At 40.1% G+C, this 25,792-nt stretch overlaps 3 protein-coding genes across 4 annotated transcripts; 2 read left to right on the top strand and 1 right to left on the bottom strand.

Moving 5' to 3' along the window:
* The first annotated feature begins 1,782 nt into the window (after positions 1-1,782).
* slc35d2 (solute carrier family 35 member D2) lies at positions 1,783-10,484 on the top strand. Its single transcript, XM_022193682.2, has 12 exons — positions 1,783-2,027; positions 2,149-2,182; positions 2,255-2,341; positions 2,437-2,504; positions 3,589-3,660; positions 3,951-4,019; positions 4,140-4,242; positions 7,455-7,547; positions 7,642-7,709; positions 7,820-7,898; positions 8,221-8,303; positions 10,186-10,484. The coding sequence occupies exons 1-12, from the start codon at positions 1,900-1,902 to the stop codon at positions 10,313-10,315; spliced, it is 1,014 nt and encodes a 337-aa protein (XP_022049374.1). The 5' UTR covers positions 1,783-1,899; the 3' UTR covers positions 10,316-10,484.
* Positions 10,485-10,491: 7 nt separating this feature from the next.
* On the bottom strand, positions 10,492-15,490 carry znf367 (zinc finger protein 367). The gene is made up of 5 exons (XM_022193683.2): positions 14,940-15,490; positions 14,062-14,212; positions 13,298-13,417; positions 12,794-12,932; positions 10,492-12,688 (listed from the first exon to the last, which is right to left on the bottom strand). The coding sequence occupies exons 1-5, from the start codon at positions 15,216-15,218 to the stop codon at positions 12,430-12,432; spliced, it is 948 nt and encodes a 315-aa protein (XP_022049375.1). The 5' UTR covers positions 15,219-15,490; the 3' UTR covers positions 10,492-12,429.
* Positions 15,491-18,766: 3,276 nt separating this feature from the next.
* Positions 18,767-25,715, top strand: LOC110950857 (intracellular hyaluronan-binding protein 4-like). 2 transcript variants are annotated; one of them, XM_051950843.1, is made up of 9 exons: positions 18,767-18,938; positions 19,032-19,269; positions 19,811-19,955; positions 20,442-20,582; positions 20,702-20,773; positions 20,866-20,946; positions 21,396-21,570; positions 25,085-25,264; positions 25,531-25,715. In XM_051950843.1, the coding sequence occupies exons 2-9, from the start codon at positions 19,038-19,040 to the stop codon at positions 25,594-25,596; spliced, it is 1,092 nt and encodes a 363-aa protein (XP_051806803.1). In that variant the 5' UTR covers positions 18,767-18,938; positions 19,032-19,037; the 3' UTR covers positions 25,597-25,715. The 2 variants fall into 2 exon arrangements, with proteins under 2 accessions (XP_051806803.1, XP_022049372.2); XM_022193680.2 differs by having other exon boundaries at positions 18,767-19,269.
* Positions 25,716-25,792: the final 77 nt, after the last annotated feature.

The raw sequence follows: 25,792 nt of genomic DNA on the forward strand, positions 1-25,792 counted from the left end.
AGAAAGTAGGCAAGTATTGTTAAAACTGGAAACTTGGCTTTTGGGACTGTTAAACTTTGCAATGAATATCTTTTCAAGGAATACATAAAAAATAACCCCAAACCAATGTTTATGCATTTCTAAAATGGCATATGAGGAAGAAAAACAGTTCACATGGGTATAACGTCATAGAAGTGGGTGTTACATTGCATATTGTGGCCCCCAGGATCCCACTGAAACGACAGCATTCTGACATTAAAGTTGTCAAGCTCATAAAATCTAAGAACAAGCATTCACTGCTTAATTACTATATTTTGTAACTGGATGCAACTGTGTATCAAAACCAAACAATAATCAATTGTATTCTCCTTTCACTCCTTTAAAAAACTGCTAATTTTGCTTGTGTCCCATTTTTGACATCCTGATACTGTCAAAGTAAAATGCTGCTTTTGTAAAAAGTGAGGGACGGTCCTTGAACAGGTTGCAGTGAGCCTGGTTGAAGTTCTCTCAGGGGTCTGTTTCAGGTCAAGGTATGAGGTCATCAGCCTGGGTTGGCATAGTAACCCCTGTCACCCAGCAGAGGGCCATCAAACTCTCCTGTAATGTATAGTGGATACATTAGAGTACATTAAAGGAGGGAGACAAGTGAATTATATTGTGGAAATCTTTTGGCTGCTGACCAAGTTGCAGTCTGTTGCTCAGGTTAGACTCTCCATAAATCCTGGAGTCATGAACAGACCCAGGCCACTTGGTCTCCACATTGGAAATGATGTATGCAGCATCACATATGATCTGGACAGTGCTGAGAATGACAGATGTTGAACTATGATGCAGTTTTTAACATTTTGAGACTGTAGTCAATCTACCTGTAGCCTACACATTTATGCTGTGAATGGACTTCCTGTTCACATAATCAGCTTCATTATGTGATGGGGATGTGTGTGCCTCTATGAAGCCAATCACACTGGGAAATCCTAAAAGCAAAATGACTAATCCTAGTCTGAGGTTGCAGCACAATGTCATGAACAGAATATGATTTAAAATTATTTTAACAGATCTCTATCATTCACCTGCTGGGATGTGAGAGCATGACTGCGGTTAGTAATGTTGCAAATGTAAGAACGGAGTAGGTTTATATAGATTATGGACTTGAAACGATTATGAAACGGTACCGCTCAAAAAGACAATTGTCCGGAAATGCGGGAACATTAATGCGCGGTCTTGCTCCCGAACAGGTTAGAGTCATAGAGTCTGTTACTGCGGTAGCTGACCGAGAGCTTAAGTTACCTCTCTTTGAAACAGGCTAGAGTTACCCCACTTTCACTGGTTTGAGTTACCTCCCTTTGTGAAACGGAAAACTCTGAGTTTCCCCAATTTCAGAGTTAACCAACTCATAGCTTTCAGTAAACCTGCCCTGGTGTCTATCTGTGCACGCCTCTGTTATAATTATTATTAACCCAATAGAACCCAGACACATTTTTCTTTAAAGGAAAATTATGTGGGATATACCACAGACTAAGTGGACCACATAGACTGGGACACTCAAAGTGCTTGTTACACTGGTGTCATCATGGGTTCTTATGGGCTCACATTTTTTCAGAAAATGCTGAATTTTAGCAGTTATCAGTGAGTATAGAAAGCGAAATTAGGCTGCCTATTTAGAAAAATGTATGCTTTAAATATTTCTATATTGCATCATTTTATTCCGTTCTGCATGACTTCCCCGTTTAGTGGACAGTTGAAAAGAAAATGGGCGTCCCTTCTGAATTATGTAACACAGTGAGGACCGCCCACCTGTCTCTCTCTCAGCAGCGGTTGACAGGAAACACCACTAGAACCTGCCTACACCCGAAATCACTTCACTTTGCAGGAGAAAAGCTAACTTTTCAACTCCAACAAGTGATTTTGTAGTATTTAGTGATGTCTGCTGAAGCCTGTCTGGTACCTGCGGAACACTCGAGGCTGTTAAAGTTCTCCTCCGCTCTGTTTTACGCCGGTAGCTCGTTTCTTATCACCGTGGTCAACAAAACCGTGCTGACGAGCTTCAGGTAGGTGGCGTTTCGTCATCAAATTATTCATAGTGTCACTACAGGAAGGTTACACACAAAGGAGGCTTAAAATAACAACAAGTCAGTCGTTAAATGCACTTTTTGCTGCTCACCTGTGCAGGTTTCCCTCCTTCTTGTGTCTGGGAATCGGACAGGTAAGTTGTCCAGGTGTGCATGCTTTTGTTTCTCTCTTTCAACAGCAAACACTAATTTCATTGTTCTTTCAGATGATCGCCACTATCGTTGTTCTATATGTGGCCAAAATGAGCAAAGCAGTGCAGTTTCAAGATTTTGACAGAAGTATTCTCTTAAAAGTAAGAATTTCTCACATGTTAAATCATCAAATCGTCATTTATCGCTTATATTTTTTAAGCTGTGTTTTAACTTTATTCTTTTACTTTGTTTGTAGGTTTTCCCTCTTCCTTTGCTGTATGTTGGGAACCATATAACTGGACTTGCAAGCACTAAAAATCTTAGGTTTGATCAGTTTGTCTCTTATCTAAATTAAAGGTCCCATCAAAGGTGGATTTTTTTTTGTTCTTCAAATGTTCTGAGAAAGTTTAAAGGTTTCCTTTTAGTTCTCAAAATGTTCTTCTTAAAGAAAGGATAAAGTTCTCTAAACTTTGCCTCCATTGTTATCATGTAAAACTGATGGACCATTTTCTTCCACAGTTAACAGCAGCATACCCAAAAATCCTAGCCTAGCCGCGCTAGACAACCCACGGCAACGAATTTAATTCTCTGCCAGGGTGGGTCTAGTTACCCTCGGTAAGCCTCGAGGTTGGACGCTCCTAAAACTGGCCGACGAATCACCATGAAGTGTAGAGTCAGAAGGCGGGCGTAACTAAGTGACGACAGAGGCGCGACGATTCTGACGGAAACAACTAGCCTAGCCGCGCTAGACAACCCACGGCAACGAACTGAATTCTCTGCCAGGGTCGACAACAGTCGTTGAGTTCCATTAGCACCGACTCTGAATAATCTTTCTGTTAACATGTCTGTAATATACTTGAGCTTCACCCACTGACTGTATAAATAAGGCTTCACCGAACTCCCGCATCCTCTGATTTCTGGCGCTCTAGGAACTACGTCAGCCTATTCGTTGCGCTGATTGGTTGTATACCTACCCAATTGCTGCAGAGTGATTTGAAAGACAACCTTTTAGCCCGCCTCCCTCCCTGTCGAGAGTTCCTAGACCCTTGCGTCTTCAGACCTGGGTCTAGCGTGGCCAGGCTACAAAAATCCTGCTTTCTTTACAAAATTGTTAGAACATGTAGGTAACATATATAGACTTTGTAAGTATAGATTTAAAGCGCAAAGAAAAAATGTGCTATTTGGAGTGCAGACAACTTGTTCTTCCTGAAAGGGTGGGAACAGGAGTAGCTCATTAGTTTTCACAGCAAAATATCCTGTTTAGTGCAACCCTAAAAGCAAAGCTCATATAGTCATAGTTAAATGAACTGTCTTTCTATTTTGAGCTGAAAGGCACGTTGTAGGAACATGTCAGACCAATTTTCTGAAAATTCACTTGGCCTTACCGAAACCGTGTTGTCTTTTACAGTTTACCCATGTTTACAGTTTTACGGAAATTCACTATACTGATGACCATGGTCTTGGAGGTGCGTATACTAAGGTAAGATGTGTCTCATATTTCTATATCACTGGTAGCGCTTTGAAGCACTCTTATCTGAACATGGTTATCGTGAATGGACTGCACGTTTTGTACCATCTGGCATTCTTCCATGGAGAGATTTTTATTGAGTTTATCAGTGTGATTAAACACAACTGGAGCTTCTAGTGCAGGGAGGAAATGAAGATAAAAGATACAGCAGGGCAGAATGTGATTTATTTAAAGGGAAAGACTGTTGGCTGTTGTTCTTATATGGAATTTTGATCTTCACGTTTAGTTTTGTCCTCTTTCAGAAAAACATTTTCCAAGCGCCTGATCTGCAGTGTTGGAGCTATAGTCTTTGGGGCCATGGTGGCTGCAAGGTATACATTCTATATGTTAGTTTTGTGTGTGTGTGTTTTTTTTTTACTTGTTTGTCAGCTGTTCAACAAAGAACAGATAACAAACCAAAGCTTCTCCTCCCTTTCCATCATTTCCACTAGTTCTGACCTGGCCTTCGATGTGCAGGCCTATACTTTCATCCTGCTCAATGATGCCTTCACGGCTGCCAGCGGTGTCTACACTAAGAAGAAACTTGGTGCTGAGGTACCAATTACTGTCCGGTTTGGACAAATACAAACAATTTGTATATCACTGCTACTGTAGCTAAATTTCTGTGTAAGTGTGGTTTGAAAACTTTGTCTAAAATTGTATTGCATAGCTGTCCAGACAAAGATGGTAGAGGCTTTACCTTCTAAACTGCTTAGCTCTGATTGATGGTTTGTTTGTTAAATGGGTGTTCTGTTAGATTCAGGTCAGGCAGCTTACTTGGTCAGGTCAAAGTTTTCACTTTTCCCTTCTTTAGAAACTCTTGCGTGATTTTGGGCTCTGCTTCAATATAATGCTGAAATATTCCTCTTCTGCTCTTATGTGGCCCTATACACACGTGGACAAAATTGTTGGTACCCCTCAGTTAAAGAAGGAAAAACCCACAATTCTCACTGAAATCACTTGAAACTCACAAAAGTAACAATAAATAAAAATTTATTGAAAATTAAATAATCAAAATCAGCCATCACTTTTGAATTGTTGATTAACATAATTATTTAAAAAAACAAACTAATGAAATAGGGCTGGACAAAAATAATGGTACCCATAACTTAATATTTTGTTGCACAACCTTTTGAGGCAATCACTGCAATTAAACGATTTCTGTATTTGTCAATGAGCGTTCTGCAGCTGTCAACAGGTATTTTGGCCCACTCCTCATGAGCAAACAGCTCCAGTTGTCTCAGGTTTGATGGGTGTCTTCTCCAAATGGCATGTTTCAGCTCCTTCCACATATGTTCAATGGGATTCAGATCTGGGCTCATAGAAGGCCACTTTAGAATAGTCCAACGCTTTTCTCTCAGCCATTCTTGGGTGTTTTTGGCTGTGTGTTTTGGATCGTTGTCCTGTTGGAAGACCCATGACCTGCGACTGAGACCAAGCTTTCTGACACTAGGCAGCACATTTCTCTCCAGAATGCCTTGATAGTCTTCAGATTTCATCGTACCTTGCACACTTTCAAGACACCCTGTGCCAGATGCAGCAAAGCAGCCCCAAAACATTACTGAGCCTCCTCCATGTTTCACCGTAGGGACATTGTTCTTTTCTTCGTATGCTTGGTTTTTGAGTCTATGAACATAGAGTTGATGTGCCTTACCAAAAAGCTCCAGTTTGGTCTCATCTGTCCAAAGGACATTCTCCCAGAAGCTTTGTGGCTTGTCAACATGCATTTTTGCAAATTCCAGTCTGGCTTTTTTATGAGTTTTTTTCAGCAGTGGTGTCCTCCTTGGTCGTCTCCCATGAAGTCCACTTTGGCTCAAACAACGACGAATGGTGCGATCTGACACTGATGTACCTTGGCCTTGGAGTTCACCTTTAATTTCTTTGGAGGTTGCTCTGGGCTCTTTGGATACAATTCCAACGATCCGTCTCTTCAATTTGTCATCAATTTTCCTCTTGCGGCCACGTCCAGGGAGGTTGGCTACTGTCCCGTGGGTCTTGAACTTCTGAATAATATGAGCCACTGTTGTCACAGGAACTTCAAGCTGTTTAGAGATGGTCTTATAGCCTTTACCTTTAAGATGTTTGTCTATAATTTTTTTTCGGATGTCCTGGGACAATTCTCTCCTTCGCTTTCTGTTGTCCATGTTCAGTGTGGTACACACCTTTTCACCAAACAGCAGGGTGACTACTTGTCTCCCTTTAAATAGGCAGACTGACTGATTATGAGTTTGGAAACACCTGTGATGTCAATTAAATGACACACCTGAGTTAATCATGTCACTCTGGTCAAATAGTTTTCAATCTTTTATAGAGGTACCATCATTTTTGTCCAGGCCTGTTTCATTAGTTTGTTTTTTTAAATAATTATGTTAATCAACAATTCAAAAGTGATGGCTGTTTTTGATTATTTAATTTTCAATAAATTTTTATTTATTGTTACTTTTGTGAGTTTCAAGTGATTTCAGTGAGAATTGTGGGTTTTTCCTTCTTTAACTGAGGGGTACCAACAATTTTGTCCACGTGTGTATATCACACTCCCAACTCTGCGCTTCACTGTCAACACTATCTGTTCACTGTGGTCATCCTGGTCAGGTTCACAACAAATGTGCGGGTCCCCATCTGAGTCCAATACATTTTAGTCGTATTTGACCAAAGAATGTGCTCTGAATATTCATCAGAATATTCTTTTTTTGTATTATTTGCCCAGGTTTTGCCTTGCAGTTTTGTGCCAAAGTACAAGCAAAAGTTCTTTTCTTGGACACATCATCCATAAAGGTGGACGTAATGCAGTGTCCTTCACGCTGTCAGAGAAACTGTAGTTTCCACTGATAACCCCTGTGCCAAGACTAAAGCACTTACCCATCTGTTCATCAGGGCTAGATTGTGAAAGCAGCCCACTGTTTGTATCATTATTTTAAAAGGACAACCACTGCAGGTCTGATTGTTGGTACTATGGCTCGTTCTATACCTCCTGATTACTGCTGCGACTGTTTTTCTATTGATTTTTAGTTGCTCATCGATTATCAGATATCCTTTTTCATCATTACATCTCTCAATCACATTTCTTCATTTCCTGTGGCGATTCTTTTCCGTGTGGAGCCTCACATTATGCGGACGTATCTATAAACACAGTGCATAGATCCAAAACTGGGAAAGTTCTGGTGTTCACAGGTCGTATTATAGCAATGTTTGTGCAGTTATGTGGATTTTCTTTCAGTGATCTCAGGTTTTAAATTGTTTGTGTCAGTTATCTTTTGTTACACAGAGTTTCTAAATTGCGGCCTGTATTTTCAATCAATTGGACATTTAAGTGATATTACACAAGTGTTTACGCAGTTCTGGTGCATATTGATGTATATGTGCTGCACATGTTCTGAGAATCTTGTACATTATATATACTATATTTTTAAGTTCACACTTTATCAGGTGTTAACAGAGGTGATGGCTTTGGTCTTGTTCACACACCCTTTAAGCAAACAGAAGCTTAAACTCACTAGGATCACAGCATCTCCACGACGGCATACACTTTGTAGGTGAAAAGATATGACGGCGCTCTAGGAGCCACGTGTTTTACAAAAACCACAATTACGACCCAATATACTGACAACTGCGTTATTTGGCTGATAGATGCGAAGACATGAAAAATTTGAATTCTTTCAAGTAGTTAAAGTAAATATTTACTGTAGCATCTTCACAAATTGTCCACACATGTTGGATATTTTGTCATATTACATCTAATGTTTTCCTCCTCCTTTTTTTTTATTAAGGGCCTTGGAAAATATGGAGTGTTGTTTTATAATGCACTAATCATTGTCATCCCCACTTTCTTGGCAAGTGCGTTTACTGGAGATTTGCACAAGGTAGTAACTGTGATTACGTGCACTTTTCCTGTGTGTCTATGCCCAAAGCTGTATGCCTTCACTGCCTGACCGCCGTGTGTGTTCTGACTTGCAGGCAGTCACATTTCAAGACTGGTCGAAAGCCACGTTTGTTTTTTGTTTCCTTATGTCCTGCATTATGGGGTATGCCACAATAATCCAGTCTAAAAAATTCAGTTTCCATTATAACTCAGGTCTTATGTCACTGCCTCAGCCTACCCATTTTTTTAAAGAAGCAATTCTGTTTTTTTCAGGTTTGTGCTGATGTATTCCATCGTCCTGTGCAGCTATTATAACTCAGCAGTGACTACTGCTGTAGTGGGAGCTGTAAAGGTAAAAACGCACTGATAAGAATCCTGTTTTTGTATGAAAAATACCTCTGTCAAGTTCGAACCTGCATGTGGATCTGTACTTTATCACTCTGCACATCGCGAGAAATGTATTCAAAATGGCCTAAACTGCCATATTAATGGTTGTGAACAAATTCTGAATTCACACAAAAAGAACAAGCTACATGCTCTTCCACCCATGTTGGTGGTTTCACTTTCTACTTATGATTGTGGAATGTTCTACGACATCAAAACATGCAGAAATATCTCTCTAATTCTCCAATAAGATAACCACTCAACATGAAATATTACTCAATTTTCTCCAGAATGTTGCAGTGGCCTATATTGGCATCTTTGTGGGTGGAGACTACATGTTCTCATGGACTAATTTCATTGGTCTCAGCATTTGGTAAGACTTTTTTCATACTAGTTTTATTTTTGACTTCCTAATTCTTTCATATAATTACAGTTTGTAGCAAACCTGTTTGTTAAAAATCTTAGATGAGTTGTTCCTGACTTCAGAGAGTCTGATGTGATGAAACAGCCAAACATGAGACAACGTTTGACCAGAGCAGCATCGTAAGCGTAAATCAACCTAAAACATTTTCTGATAAGATTGGCTATCAACATGTCAAATATGCCTACTGGTTTGTGATAGCAGGCATAGTTGTATTGAAGCTTTTTGTCTTGGTACACATAGGCCTGCCAAATTGTTACATAAACAGAATTATTTGACCTGATAGCAATCATGTTTGAACTGTTTCCATTCACGCGTACAAAAACAGCTAAGGGAAACAGAAATGTCTCTTTGAATCACTATTGCTACGTCATTTTTCCCAGTTTGTGATTTCTGCTGCGTTGTAATGGCACAACTGTTGCTTGCCTTCTAATATTCAAGCCATTTAATTTCGGTGTGCATATGTTGGCGTTAATGTCATGGCACCACTATGAATACGTGTTGATTTTAAGTCAATCAAAAAGGCAAAATTTTTTTTAACCCTCCTATTGCATTCAAATTTACTACCATCTGTTATCCTTGTGGGCTGCACAGTGACGTCGTGGTTAGCACTTTCGCCTTGCAGAAAGAAGATCCGTGGTTCAAATCCCAGGGTTGGCCTGGGATCTTTCTGCATGGAGTTTGCATGTTCTCCCTGTGCATGCGTGGATTTTCTCCGGGCACTCCGGCTTCCTCCCACAGTCCAAAAATATGCTGAGGTTAATTGGCTACTCTAAATTGCCCGTAGGTGTGAATGTGAGTGTGATTGGCTGTCTGTATATGTAGCCCTGTGACAGACTGGCGACCTGTCCAGGGTGTCCCCTGCCTTCGCCCGAGTCAGCTGGGATAGGCTCTAGCACCCCCCGCGACCCTAGAGAGGATAAAGCGGTGTATAGAGAATGGATGGATGTTATCCTTGGTGTCAGTTTGACTCCAGCAATTTAAACCTCAAGAAAATGATTATAATTAAGTTTATCTGTCAGGTACTTTATGTCTTTTGTCGACTACCTAAATAGCTCTTTCAATAAAACAACCCCTACCACATCCAGAATACCTGTTACATGACTATGGAGAAATTTGCAGATCACAATAGAATCTCACTGACTGACCTAAAATGTGAGAGGGATATCTTTTTGATGTTTTAATGGCTTTGTATTATTTAAAAGTCCATATTTTTGTTGGAATGAAAAACTATTTCTGTTTTCAAGAATAGTAACATGTTTGGGATCAATTTGACCCCAGGAAAACAAACAGTTTCAAAAAGTTTAGGGTCCAAAAGTTTTTTGAAGATAATATTGCATGTTATAGTGATCTCGACATCATCCAAAATAGCCCAAACAAAACTGTGTAAAATGTTGATGTTTCTTATATGTTTTATACAGCTAAAAGCCTGGGGTCAGAACACCGATGTGTACAACATCTGTACGGGACACTGAAAACATATCATCTCATTAATTTTATGTTTACTCAGCTGTCCTCATTAAATTAGGAAAAGTCGTTAAATATGAAGAAAGAAGTATGTTAGTCATTTATTGACAGACGTTAAACATTGAATGGGGTCAAACTGGCCCCAAAGATAATGGGCGGGTTAAATTTTTACTTGCTAACAGGTGGCAGTTAAATGCATCAATAGCACTCACTGTAAACAGATTCATTTATAAAATGTACAGAAAAAGACAGTTAATTGCAGTTATTTGTATGTCAAGGTACACACATTCCATGTCACTCTACAGCTTAGCAGTAGCAATAGTCATATAACAATAACAATTCAGTACTCTTGTCTTTTTCTTTGCAGCATGTCAGGTGGACTTGTGTACTCGTATCTCACCTTTAGCAACAAATCATCTCAAAGTAACGCACAAGAGACGCAAGAGATGAAGATTCACATTTCAGAAGACTCCTCAAAGAAGTACTCTGTCTACTAGGACACTATTTCCACCACTCGGTGGCATAGTTCTGCTTCATATTGGAGCACAATATTGCTTCTACACTTGTATTTTTCGGTATATTTAAGGTCAATGAATGCATTTCCATGGTTACTGTACTGGTTCAGTCTATTCATACATCAATAAACTGACAAGAAGTGCACATCAATTCTGGGTCAGGTTCTGTGAATGTTTATTGAAGATCAACAAAACAGTGTGGACAGCCTGTCAGAGAAGTCTTACCTTTAAAATGTGTAATAAAATGTCTACCAAGCAAGCAGGATCACTCTATACACTCAAATATGGAGACTGTTGGAGGATGTTAGCAGAGGGGGAAACTGAAACTAAAATTAAAAACATCAAAGCTCTCTGTAAATTGTGCACACTCAAATTTCTAACACTACATGTATATATTAAATGCCATAATTTTCTCAAACCACAAAACAAATGAAGGGTTACAACTGCTTCCAAATATACTCTAATTGGGTACAATAAATCATTTGGTTTTTTGATTATCAGCAGTTTTGTTTGCTTTCCAGTTTCACCGCAACTCCACAAAGGTAATTTGTAAATCAGATTCAAACATCACAACCAGACATTTCTGGTGGACAAAATTAACAACCAGGGGCAGGGCACACACGAGAGGCTTCTTACAGTGTTGAAGGATGTAGTGTTGCTTTAAAACAAAAAAACAAAACAAAACAAAAAAAAACCCAGCACTACACAAATCACTTTATAAAAAACAGGTGCCCTCTTCCTGGACATTAAATCTAATTGGTGCATTGCAAGCTTAATCCAAGACTTAATGGCAGGTAAGTGCTTAAACTAAAAGGGATGCAGTTGTGTTTTACAGTTGTGGGATATTTTTTTCCCTTTTTTCAAATGATTCCAGCTCTTAAAAATATGAACAAAACACGAGCCAGAAGAAAAATACGGTAAAATAAATATGTCAGAACTTCAACTGTGAAATGAGATGACGTAGAATTGTCGCACGCTACTGCGATGATATGCTGGGGTCTAATCTGGTCTGCCACCTTTTAATATAAAAGACGACTGACGTGGATTGTAAAACATGTCCCGCCTGGTTGGAAAACACCTTTTGGACTGCAGGTCTAACACACTTAAAACTGGCATTAAAATGGAAATATGGTATGTCCTGACGAGCACTCTGGAGCTTTACATTGTAAAATATGAATGAACTTAATCCAGAAGACATTATATAGGAGACTATAGCTCCATGCTTGTTTAGTAGTGTCAGGCAAATATAGAGACAAGAGGTAAAGCTGTAAAAGTTTGGAGCTTTTGAAGAGCTTGTGCCTGATCAGACCTCTGGATTAGGCTTGCAATGATCACCTTTCACTCAAAAATAAAAATGACCCATATCAAATGTCAGACTTATCCAGCTCCCCTGACTTTTGTCTCCTCTCCTCCACCTTTGCTCACCACTTATTAAATAGAGCTGTACCGGTGAAGCTAAAACAATTTGAATCCTTCTCAGTCCATTTCAACAACCACTGCTGTCATCAGTGGCCGCGAAATTGTGCTTATAGCGCCGGAGATGAAACCTGGGAACACGGTGAGAGGCCATCTGACAGTTGGAATGCAGCTTCGCATTTCCTGTGTTTGACCACACCCTGTATCATTCTGTCCATCTGAGCTTAAACCATATATACATCAGTCATTCACACTCTCTTATTCTCACAATATACTTACAAAAAACTCGTTACCAAAGTGCAAACAAAACAAATTAAAAAACATAATAGGTGTTCTTTCCTTTGCCTTTAGAAGACAGAAGAAAGAAAGACATTCTTCATATAGTCAAATCTACAATTATAGCAGCCTAAAAAGGATAAAATGGAAGCTGAATAAGGTGCTTTAGCTTGTGCCTTCCTGGTGCTGCGAGGGGGAAATGGATGATTCTGTCCATAACACTGATCTCAGGCTAATTCAACTCCTCCAAGTCTGGTTTCACCACTTTGTAGAATAAGCTAAACTAATCATTAATCGGTGTTTATGAGCAATTTTTAGCGACAGCACATATTGCAGGAAGGCGGACTGGGGATGGAGGTATGAGGGTCAGGGAATGGGAGGTCAGGATCAGGGTAGGTGGGTGTTCAGGCAGACAGGTTGTTGGCCAGCTCGATGAGTGCCAGAGCCCCATGGAGACGCTCCCGCTGCTCCTGGAGGCGGCGCTTGGCTGCTCCTCCCTGGGTGCCCTTCTCCTCCTCGGCCATCTCTTCTTCTTCCCCGTTCTCTTCATCGGACTGGAGGAACTCCATGGGATCCTGCTGCTCCTGGTCTTCCGCTCTTGTCTTTCCCTGTGGCTTCACCTTGGTGGTTGTTGGGGCGCGCTGCTCACGGGTTCGCCAGTACCTGCAAGGACAAAGGGTATGTTAAAATATAAGCAGAAGCTGACTTTAAATGCATGAAATTTCTGCTCAGTCAAGCCTTTGCATGTACAGTCTTGTGGTTACTTACTTCGCCAGCCACTCTGCTACAGCCTTGTTATCCACAGACTGAGCCTTGCCCTGGCCTTCCTTTGGTTCCTCCCTCTTCAGGCGGGAGAAAGGATGCTTGGGGCAGTGGCGGTTAGCATGTGTGAACCGGTTGCCACATCCTGCAGGGAAAGAAACTATGTGAATAAATGCAGTAAACTATTATGGTTTACTATTGCTATGAGAAGACTGCAACATGTCAAAGTAGTAAGAACAGATCTGCATTTTTAAATCACTGAAGTAAATAAATGTTACTAATCACTTGTCATGTCAGTTTTCAGGAAGTACTGCCCCACTGTCTGTTTTCTGTTTCACAGGTACTTTCCACATGCTTCAAATGTAACTTAAAAACTCCAAAGAAATTAATTGTGCCATGTTCCAAGCCACTGGAAAGTACCTAAAAAGTGTCTAAAAGTGAAAGCCACATGACATTATGTTTGCTACCTCATCTCCATGGTCTTTTCTAAAATTCACACTTCAAACCCACCTTTCTCTGAGCAGACAAAGGGTTTTTCTCCAGTGTGCAGCCGCTGATGCGTCTTCAGCTGACCACTCTGAACAAACGCCTTCCCACAGTTTGGGTAGTCACACAGGTAGGGCCTCTCCCCTGGAGGTAAAGAGGGATATTGTTAGAGCAAAAGTACTGTCACTGATTATTTTCACTGTTGATTAGTCTGTCTGTTATTTTCTCAGTGAATGAATTAATTCTTTGGTTTCCAAAATAACAAAAAAAAAGGTGAAGAATGTTGATCAGGTGACTTTCTCAAATGTCTTGTTTTCAAAGATATTGTTTGCTGTCACAGAAAAGTAATGAAACCAGAATACATTTAGATCTCAGAAGACAGTCAATTTATTTAAATCGATAATCAAAAATAACTGGCAACTACTTTAAAAGCTGACAACTAATAAATTAATTGTTGCAGCTCCAGTAGTCACTACACAGAAAATTCAGAATACGATCTCTGGGTCAAGTCACTGTTATTTCTATAGCACATTTTTAAAAACAGCATTTGAGCGAAAGTGCTTTCAAGTGGAGAAATCAGACTGCAAATGTAAACAAATCTAACAACTTCAAATCTTAAGGTGAAGGCCCTAGAGTTTGATTTATACTGTGAATTTACTTGAGTGCATAAAATATTACAGTTAAAACAATACAAAAGCATATACAATAAAATTAACCTGATTAGATTAATGCATCGATCAACATCCTTGTTTAGTATTAGTGCACCTGTCTTGCTGTCTCTCTCTCACCTGTGTGTGTCCTCTTGTGGGCCTGGAGAGATTTCTCTCTGGGAAACACTCGGTTGCAGATGTTACAGCGGATGCGGCTGGATGAAGTCTCCCCCTCACTTATCAGCTCCCGGACTGTGTCAGCCCGAGGTCTGCCTCTGCGGATACCATCCTGATGCAAGAATACACAGCATTTTTGCACTGGCTACACCTGAAGTGCACATTTTCCACAGTGCAACATGTTTTCATACACTCACAATCTAATGAACTTATATCACATATAATAATACTTTGTTATAACAAAGAAATGGTCAGTACACAGTAGTGGCTTGCATTTTTCTTTAAAATGTAACATCCTATGAGTTATAGTTTCCTTCGATGACCTCACGTGTTACATTGTAGCACCCTTGTTCATTATGCCTCATTCACATCCGGGAACATTTTTGGCGCGCGACTGGACGTCATGTATGAGCAGCTGCACCACAACCAGGAAGTAAGTGGGGTTTAAAATCCACCATGTCACACCCTAATGCGCGGGCGTTTTTTTAAATGACTCTTCATCTCGGCCATGTTAAAACTGAACCTAAACACATTTTTACAACTTCAGGTAGTCATATGTTAGAAAACGAAACCGTTGATTGTCTATAACCTGCATTTTTCTTTCCAATAGAACTCGGTTTGGGCAGGTTTGTGTCCTCAAAGTTGTCATTTCAGCATGCACGCGCTCTACTATGACATCTTTACTTTATTGGGACTAGCTATACATATATTAAACGTTGTTGTGAGTTACAAATGCTGCGAACGGTGTGTTACAGTGTTGTCAGACTTGAAACTGCTCAGTCCGTGCAACATTACTGCCATGAAAGAAGGTAAGCAACATATTAAAAAAAGTTTTCTACCTTTATCTGGTCAGGTGAAGGCGCCGTGTCCGCCTCTCTGGCCGTCTGTGTCCCGGTGGGGGACGCAGCCCCGCTCACCGAGCCCGGGCTGAGGGTCACATTGTGGGCGTTCTCCCCCCATTTCCACGGGTAGACCATGAAGTCGCTGAAGCCGGGGCTGGTGGGCGTCAGAGCCTCCGCTTTCCTCGGTTTTATCGGGGTGGTCTTGATGACGGACACCAGCACTCTTTTGGGAGAGTCGTTGCAGAAAATCACATGCGGGTGCTTGCTATCAGCCATGATATTTCTGTCAAAATCCCGCTGCTGGTCGCAAAAACAGTTAAACTAAACTGACAGTTTGGATCTAATTAATGAGCAAATGTTATAAATAGTTGGCCTTTTCAATCCGGAGTGAATATGTCCTTCATTTCCGAAGAGGAATAGAGGAAAAAAAAGCCTCTGCTGCGCTCTTTGCTACAAAGTATCCAGAAAAGTGAGGATGGAGCTGAGTTTCCTTCTGGTCGCAGCGGGCCGTCTGAACTGACCTGTGTGCGCCCACAGGAGCGTTGTCCCGCGTTGCAAACTCGCGCCTGAGCAGTTTCCTGACCAATCAGCTGCAGGGATCCACACCCACGTGTCAGAAGCAGCCAATGAAGCAAACCAATAGGAAGAACAGAAACCGGTCTGTGCGTACAGATTGGTGGAGCCGTTTTTGTCCAATGAGATTTAAACACTTGACGCGCGGTCTTCTCAAGTTGACATCAAAATTATCCAATGGGAACAAGCAGAGCGCAAAAAACAGCCAATGAGTGTGGAGGGCGGTTAATTTTACAGCCCGGATGAGCAGATGGCTCTTTCCCGCGCTGAGGAATCTGTTTATGTTATTACATTTTTTGTGTCATTTTAAAGGGAAAGGAACCGGTGGTTCTGAGGCGCCAAAGTTGCGTAATCATTTAGGGCGGAAACAGTTGGACAAAGGCTGCACTGTGTGAGAGAAATAGAAATAGAAACTTACGGCTACTGGACGGTTTGTTTGCAGTAAAGTGGTGCATCTTGGTCATGTAACTAAATCCCACCTTTCTTTATATTACACGCAAACCCCCAACAGTAGTAGATGATTTACATGATTCCATGTGTTTGTCTAAATAACTGACATCAAGTGTGCAGCTATTCTGCCAAGGGGAGCCCTTGTGTTTGTTTTAATGAGCATATTCCATTGCCTTTAGTCTGTTTGTGTCTCACACTTCAGTTATCTGCAAAAGACAATCCAAATATGTCTCATTGCCCTATACAGTGTCTTTAAAAGATGATTTTCCTGGCTAAGAGGGCCAAAGAGAGACCTGGTTTACACTAAAAAGCACACAATTCAGATTGTTATACACACCATACTCCTAAATTAAATGTACTAATGCTACCCTGATTCATTTTTCTTGTTTTCTGTATTTGAATGTGGTGCTCCTATATTCTAACGACCATTGTAGACTTTTTATTTATTTTGTTTATTTATTTATTTATTATTATTATTATTTTTACAAAAAATACACTCAGTGTATTTTTAAAAATATATTTGTATGTCAGATTGGGTAAAAAAAAGTTTGCGTTTTTGCTAATTTCATGCAGATTTTCCTTTTACAGATCATTTTCATTGTTATTGAGCACTTAAATCTGTGCGTTTACATTCAATTTAGCTTATTAAGTGTAACTGAACCTGCCTGTAAGACTTCATCTCTTGGAGTTAATCCACTCTTTGTAGTATTTATTAATATTAACATGGTAGCATAAACCTTCCAAACCCCTGTAAACAGATATACAGTAAACTGGACACTGTGGGTTGACACCATAGAGTTGTAGTTTGTACTCTGGCCACTAGATGAAGCTAAGTTTCACTAAATATAATATTTCCTGACTCATGCTGGTAGTGAGGCTGACACAGCTTAATCAGGTTTGAAGTTGATGTGACTACATTGTAAGTTACTGTCATATAGGGCTTTGTGCAACACTGACTGGCATTTTCTTACCATTTTGTGACATTATTTAAAAAAAAACAAGTAATCGAAAAATCAACAAAATAATTGTTATTTGCAGCCACTTTGCCAAATATTTTGAAGCGACAGATCCAGGACACAGTCGGAAGGATTATCACAACTTTATTAGAACTGATATTTAAATTACTGACATAAAAATAATATAACATCACCATGAATGCTTAGCCAATACATTTAAAATAAAGAGAATTGATGGACCAACCTATATACATTGCTTTGATTGCTACCACAATTGAATAAAGTTCATCCAAATTCACTTAAAAAGTCATATTATTGCCACTAATTTAAGTTAGATATACTTAAAACATTAGATTTTTCTCAAATAGACAGCTTGCATTGTTGTAATTTAGGTAATTGCTTCAGCAGAAAAACTTAAGAGACGTTTAGAGGGACAAAGTGTAGTTTCAAATTGATAGAATCCACAAAGTAAACTGCCTTCAGTTTTCTTTTTTGGAGTAAATTACTTCAAATACGGCTGAAATACTCGTTTTACAGTGGACATGTATAGAATTGGAGCTAACAAGATAGCTGGTTGCAAACTAATATTGCTCACTATCTGATAATTAATTTGTTATTTTTTTTCAAACTATATGACCCTCTTGTTACCGCTTAAAAGGTTTCAGAGGCTTATTTTATCATCTTAAAATATGATATCAACTTAACTCAAAGCCACTTCTCTTGATTTCCTCAGATCAGTAGAAATATTTCAATGTTACTTAATGATTAATAAAGTGATCACTATGAAATTGTACTAGTGTATATTGGTTATGAGGCTAGTTTACCTTCACCAAATCAATGCTTTCACACGTTGAAAATAAAATAAATATTGTCTGAATTATGTTCTAGATCTGTAAAAAATATATATAAGGAAGAAAAAACAACCAAAAAAAAAACCCCAAGACAATGCTCTTTCCATGTTATCTTATTTCTTATTATTTCCCATGATGCACTTGGCAGAAGGACGTTATTTGACCTGAATCAGTTACATAGGGACACTGAGATTTTGCTTCAGTTATTTCTACTAACAAGACGGGAACAGCCGCTGTCATCTACAGACACCATAAAATACATATGAAGGTAAAGAATTTTTTTGAAGTACTACTTTCAGATGCAATTTCTAGAAAATACTTTTGTGTGTGAATTTAACGACTGACATTAGCATAAGGTTAGATGCTAGCATTAGCTGTTTGGTTGTCACGGTTTTAAGTACCACAGGTGGTCTTTTGAAGCTAGGTTGCTAGTGAGCCTGAATAAATCACATTTAAGCTAGTTATCGTTAACTGTACGTTAATTTAAGCTACATAAACTCAACTATGTGTGAGAATAAACGTTATCCTGGCTGTTTTAAGTATGTATCTAACAGTAGTAATAACGTTCCCGTAAACTGTCGTCAGTTATATAAAGCATACATGTAGAATGTTAGCAACTGTTAAATTGACACCACTGCGAAAACATTTCAACAGCTAATTTAGTGGTGAAGTATTTCAGTACTACTTAATTCTTGTGTCATTTATTAATTACTTATATTATTTCCAACTTTGAAAAGAAGGACAATATCCAATAGCTAAACATGTAAAATTGGGTCACTGTGCGGTTAAATTACCGTTAAATTTTCTCATTTAGCTTAAAAATGGAAATACTAATTTTTAAATGTTTTGTGTTTATTGGTTAAGGCCAGTTTGAAAGAAAAAAAAATCAATCAATTTAACTTCAGCACCTGTGCCAATTCGATGGCCTGACTAAGCAGAGAACCATCCACCGAGTCTCACAGCTGAAGAACTCGAGCCAAGCGGATAAGATGAATATTGATTAGTGAGCGGCCTATTGATGAGCACCGGGGCGGGCTGCAGCGGCTCTCCACACGTGTAAACATTTAAAAGTGATGACAAACTGCTGTGCTCATTTGCTGGATGTTTACTGGGGGAGCGAAGTACCGTTCTTCTGCTCTTCTTTCTTGTAGCTGCGCTGGAAAACGGTGCTCTGTCTTTGCTGTTTGAAAGATAAGCTATGTGCTCAACTTGAGGAGAGAATCAGTCTTTGAACTGCCTTTATTTTCACCCCCACACAGGCTACAATGCTGCCGGACACCTACGGGTGCGTCGTGGCGAACAGGTTCGGGGATCTTCTAGATGACGATGCCGATCCTTTTGACCTGATCAACCAAGCGGAAACGGAGAATGAGAAAAAGAAGAAGAAGAAAAAGGAAGAGGATGAGAAGAAAGCCAAGCTGAAAAGACCTGGCCAGAGAGAGTCCCAGAAGGAGAGACGTGCCCCAATCGCTTTGGATCGTCAAGACCCGGTTCCGGGTAAGCCAACAGCCTGCCTGCAGCACTGTGACACACCCCAAAGCCAAACCATTCTGGTAGCTGCGGGCATTTCTAGACTAGTTCGTCCAGCCAAGTGGGAACAGTATGCTCAAGCTTTGTCAGCTGCTAATGATGCAAAGTCAGCGAGGCTGCACATGTGTATGCTGTTGTGGGTTTCCAGGTCGCTTTGTTTGTGACACATTGCTAGTTAGCAGCCAACTCCAAACTGCATTTAAATGCGTATACATGACTCCAGCTGCTCAATGAAAGGAAAATAAACACTTTTTTACTTTTTTTTAAAAGCAATGTTGGGTGAGACTTAATAGGATGTAAGCAGATTGAGAAATGTTTTTAAAGTCAGGGTGGAGGCCTACAATTGTACTGGAAGATTCAAACATCTAGGCAACACTTTGAGATATTATAGAATGCAGTTAACTAACTGTGGTTTATCCTCATTTGCCAAACAAAACATGAAGAAAAAAAATGACCAAGTGATAAAACAATACTGACAGTATTACTCCACCTCACTTTGTGTCCTCAGTCCGCAAGCAGCAGCAGGCACGTCCTGCACCAGTGGCTGAGAGCAGAGATGGAGAAGAGGCCCAGTGGGGCATGAAGAGAGCTGCTGCTGCCGGGCAGCGTAGGGCCAACCAGGACAAACACCCACAAGACTTTTCCATCTCAAAGTATGTATTCTCCTGTAAAATGTGGCTAATGGAAAAATCTGCATTGCTTCCAGAGCTTGTACTTATATTTTTGAAGTTCTAATTCTGACTTGTGTACAGTTTTGTCTACACTAATTTCCATAATTTTTTTTTTAACAGAAAGGCATTTTTTTTCTGCTTCCCTTTGATCCTAAATATTTTCAAAAATAAGAAGGCAACATCTGAAAGAAAAAATAGCAATTTCTGCTTCTTAAAATGAAATCTTAACTTCCTCATTCCTTACAAGTAATGAAATGCACCCGTCATTTAGTACACAGAAGTTTTCCCTGGTGTGGTAGCTGCTTATGTCAATATTAACCAGCGTTTTAGGATATGCCTGTACAGCAGTTGTTATTGATGGAAGTCATGTTTACATGCCAGTGTCTGTCACATTAATTCAAGTAGCTGGGTTTAAAATATAGGAACTGCCACAGGAATAAACTGAGTATTTCTCTCATTGTCTACTAGACCCTTTGACAATATTGACTCTGACCTCAAGGGCAGAGGGGGCTTCAGAGGTAGGAGAGGAGGAAAAGGTGGAGGATATACAAGGAACACTGACGACTTCAATCAAAGAGGCAAAAGAGAATTTGATCGCCATAATGGAACGTAAGCTCTTTTGTTCATGTTGCAGTCCAATATATAAAGCTTCATTTTCATTAGACCTGTTTCATGATGGTGTAGTTGTATTCAATCAGTCATCAATCAATTGCAATACAACTATGCAGGGGTATCTGTCCTGAGGAAAAGAGAGGAGGTAGGGGAGCCTGGAATTGGGGCAGTGTTGAAGAAGCTTCAAAGTAAGTGAACTTTCATTAGCATGACAGCAGCATCTTTTATCTTTGGGCACAATAGAAATATAATTCTGTTTGTCCATATCCCTTTTGTGAAGTGATTTGATGGAGCTGACTCCTGATGTTCCAGTCAAGCCAGAGGAGCCCCAAATACCAGTGGAGGATGAGAATCTGAATCGGTGAGTGGCACATTAATTTTCTTACTTTAAAGCAGCATTAGTTCCACATCATGTGGTTCAATGGCAAACGGTTGTCTAGTCTAGGGAACATATAAAAAAATTAAAATCATAGCATTTACGAACTACAAAACATCAAATGCGTTAAAACATTAAATGGAAGCCCATTTTCCTTTTAACTGTGTATTTGTAAAAAAAAAAAAAAATTATACAACATCCGCCTGCTTGATGGGGATACATTCTTTACTCCTTGTTAAACTGCAAATTTTATTTAAAAAATGAGAAAAGAATTCTGACAGTGAGATGTCATTTCTTCTGATGACAAAGTTGTGTTGATGATAAACAACCTAAGAATCTCTGTTTGACAGTGGCACACTAGATCTAAATTTAAGAACTAAAAATGTCAAAGGACAGTGGGCTGACAGATGTAGTTTGGTCCCAATTTATGATAGAGCAATGGATGATGAGGATGGAGAGATGGTGGTCCAGGTTGCCATGGAGATGACCCTGGACGAGTGGAAGGCCCTGCAGGAGACAAGTCGTCCCAAAACAGACTTTAATATCCGCAAAGCAGAGGACAAGATTCCCTCCAAAGCCAAGGTCATCCACCAGTCAAAGCACATGGAGGTGAGAATGGAAATTACTTGAAGGAGTTTGTTGAGTAGTCACTGTTTTTTCTTTGTGTTCCCTTGCAATAACTCTTGCGTTTCCTCAGCTCTTACGAAAGAGACTGGGCTGTAATATGATCCAGTATTGGGTAGTAGAGCACTGGTGGTTGTGCAAGTGTATACACGCAACAAAAATATAAATGCAACACTTTTGTTTTTGCTCCCATTTTTTTATGAGATGAACTCAAAGATCTAAAACTTTTTCCACATACACAATATCACTATTTCTCTTAAATATTGTTCACAAATCTGTCTAAATCTGTGATAGTGAGCACTTCTCCTTTGCTGAGATAATCCATCCCCCATCACAGGTGTGCCATATCAAGATGCTGATTAGACACCATGATTAGTGCACAGGTGTGTCTTAGACTGCCCACAATAAAAGGCCACTCTGAAAGGTGCAGTTTTATCACACAGCACAATGCCACAGATGTGGCAAGATTTGAGGGAGCGTGCAATTGGCATGCTGACAGCAGGAATGTCAACCAGAGCTGTTGCTCGTGTATTGAATGTTCATTTCTCTGCCATAAGCCGTCTCCAAAGGCGTTTCAGAGAATTTGGCAGTACATCCAACCAGCCTCACAACCTCAGCCCAGGACCTCCACATCCAGCATGTTCACCTCCAAAATCGTCTGAGACCAGCCACTCGGACAGCTGCTGAAACAATCGGTTTGCATAACCAAAGAATTTCTGCACAAACTGTCATAAACCGTCTCAGAGAAGCTCATCTGCATGCTCATCATCCTCATCGGGGTCTCCACTTGACTCCAGTTCGTCGCCGTAACAGACTTCAGTGGGCAAATGCTCACATTCAATGGTGTCTGGCACGTTGGAGAGGTGTTCTCTTCACGGATGAATCCCGGTTTACACTGTTCAGGGCAGATGGCAGACAGTGTGTGTGGCGTTGTGTGGGTGAGCGGTTTTCTGATGTCAGTGTTGTGGATGGAGTGGCCCATGGTGGAGGTGGGGTTATGGTATGGGCAGGTGTCTGTTGTGGACAAAGAACACAGGTGCATTTTATTGATGGCATTTTGAATGCACAGAGATAGCGTGACGAGATCCTGAGGCCCATTGTTGTGCCATACATCCAAGAACATCACCTCATGTTACAGCAGGATAGTGCACGACCCCATGTTGCAAGGATCTGTACACAATTCTTGGAAGCTGAAAACGTCCCAGTTCTTGCATGGCCAGCACACTCACCGGACATGTCACCCATTGAGCATGTTTGGGATGCTCTGGATCGGCGTATACCACAGCATGTACCAGTTCCCACCTATATCCAGCAACTTCGCACAGCCATTGAAGAGGAGTGGGGACCCCCCCCCCCCCAATAAAACAAAAGTGTACCTCTCAGAGCCTTTTATTGTGGGCAGTCTAAGGCACACCTGTGCACTAATCATGGTGTCTAATCAGCATCTAGATATGGCACACCTGTGAGGTGGGATGGATTATCTCAGCAAAGGAGAAGTGCTCACGATCACAGATTTAGACAGATTTGTGAACAATATTTGAGAGAAATGGTGATATTGTGTATGTGGAAAAAGTCTGACATCTTTGAGCTCATCTCATAAAAAATTGGAGCAAAAACAAAAGTGTTTATATTTTTGAGTGTACAATCTCAACTGTGGCTGCTCAGGCACAAGTCTTTACCACTGCAGTTAAAGATTAGAGGAGCTATGTCACCAGCTCTTGCTAATATGACCACATAACTGTGCTGTGATTGTGGCTGCACTCTAGGTGTTAAGATTATGCTTGTGACATTATAGTAGGTGAACTACACACAGTGGTTGGTTGTGCAGTGAACTGATGGGGCTAAGCATTTTGAATCCACAGTTTTCCTAGTTTGTCGCAACACGTGTTAACACATCTGTCATAGAAGCGCAACAAGTTCATATAGTTGCAGCACAGCTAGGCGCATCCATCAGTCCATCCATTCAGTCATAAACGCAGCAGACACCAGCCATCACAGCCCAGCAGAACAGCTGCAGCTGTGATCAGTCAGTCACATAAACTGATCTAGCTCAGCCCTGTGAAATGACTGAGTAATATATGCGTCATGTAAAATGTTATATCATCTCTTGTTTCTGTAACATCTGGAGAGCTTTTCCTGAAACTGAGTGTAATAGAACTGGAGTGAACCGACACATGAGCCATATGGATCAGGCAGAATGCAAAAACTAATCCCAAACTTAGTGCAAGGTAATGCAGTATTGTGAGGGGTCACCAAAGTGATTTTTCTCTCTAAGATGTAATGCACAGACAGGGCACTAAGCAGTGGATTTTTTTATTTATTTTTTTTTAAAGTAAAACCTGTAATGAAAGAATTTCCTCACATTGCGGTTTCTTTGTAACACATTCACATTAGTTGCATGCTATTTGAATAACATCCTTGTTATGCCAGTGTTGACTTTAGAGTAGTTAAAGTTGTATTTCACTGAGTGTTGATAAAGTGCGAATACTGTCACCTTATTGGTAGATTTTGTTGCTCTTAGAGTGATAGCAGTTGTTCTCATCATCAACTTAAATGATATGTGTGTGTGTGTGTGTGTGTGTATGTGTATGTATATATATATATATATATATATATATATATATATATTTGAAACCCTCCACTGCATGTCCTCATTGTGTGTGAGGAGCCATGCCCTTCTGTTCGCACAGCAACACTAAGAGCAAAGAAGAGACCGGAAAAAGTCACCGCTCAGTCAGTACTAGGTTTTGAGTGGCGTTCCTTCTCTGCACCATGCTCTTCATTAACGGAAGTAATTACTGGCTGAAATTCTATTACCTGGGCAACAATTAAATTATCTTGCTCATTAGTCAATAATACATGTGCCACTGGTATTGCACATCCCTAGTTTTATAATGATAGATGTTGTATAAAGAAATGTTTTGGGGCTTTACTAGAAATCTGATGGCTTTCCTTCCTTGAGTTTGAACTACAGTTGACAATATGAGTACAGAATCAGTAGTTCTGTAGTGGTGTTTTAAAGCTTCCTCCATGTTTCAGTCAGCAAAACTTTCTGCAGTATACTCTGTATTAATGAAAGTAATTACTGGATCAAATTGAAAAACTTCAATGAAAAGCTTGGATTTTTTTTCCATTGTTGTTTTATGGGATCTAGGTAAGGACTCTAAAAGGTCCAGTCTAAGACAGATTTCTCCTGGGCAAACTATTCTTTAAACAGGGGCTGGTATGCATTAGTAGAGGCTATAGAGTATTTTGGCTGATTTCTTAAGTTTATGCAGATGGTCTTTGTTTGACAGCAGAGCTTGTCTAAGTAACTTTTGTTACCATTTTGAGGAACATATTTGTGTTCTCTTGTGATATATATAGTTTTTTTTTTTGAAGCATCACATACCAATTTAACATTTTATGATGACCTTGCAAACCTTATTATAGACTGCTTAGTGTTCGACTGAATACATTTTGGACCATGGTCTATAAAGCACATGCTTCCCACTTTCAGAACTTCAAGGCCTCAATGGAGGACATGGAGGAAGAAGGAAACTTTCTCCGCAGGTCTGTGAATGACATCACCTCCCTCTTGGACATCAATTTTGGGAGTCTTGGACGCCCCAGTCGTGGGGGCCGAGGAAGGGCAGCTCGAGGTGGTCGTCTGGAGAGAGCTCGTCCTATACTGGAGAAGGTGTGTTAACTTTCAGCTGACACCAAGTACTAAATGCATGGCTGTGTTTGGTGATGAAATGTGGGACAACCTGCAGGAAGAGCTTAAATGCTTCTTCCTGTCATTGTAGATGATGTGCACCCTTATCTTGATATCTTGCATTTGAATTTTTGCTTGTTTTTCTAAATGAACTGTGACTGAGAATTTACTGTGCACTCACCTCACCTATCAGAAAATAATTAGCAAGATGCTTTCATAATGAATGACAAATGCTGTTTTCCCATTAGGAGGATGGTCTGGCACCTAACCCTGATGACCCCGAAGACTTCCCAGCTCTAGCAACTGGAAGATAATTAATTTTTTCTTTTTCATTTACCTCCTGTTACAAAACAATTTTCATGTTTCTGCTATTCTTTGGGTTTTGGGTTCTACTGCACTAAATGCACTGTTCAATAAATGCCTTTGCAAGTTTCTTTTTTTTTTAATGTTTTGAAGGCAACACTGAGTACCGGTATTTAAACAAAGCAAAGGTCAGCTTATGATTTATTT

The sequence above is a fragment of the Acanthochromis polyacanthus genome, chromosome 7 (assembly GCF_021347895.1).
Source record: "Acanthochromis polyacanthus isolate Apoly-LR-REF ecotype Palm Island chromosome 7, KAUST_Apoly_ChrSc, whole genome shotgun sequence".
NCBI classification, from domain to species: domain Eukaryota; kingdom Metazoa; phylum Chordata; class Actinopteri; family Pomacentridae; genus Acanthochromis; species Acanthochromis polyacanthus.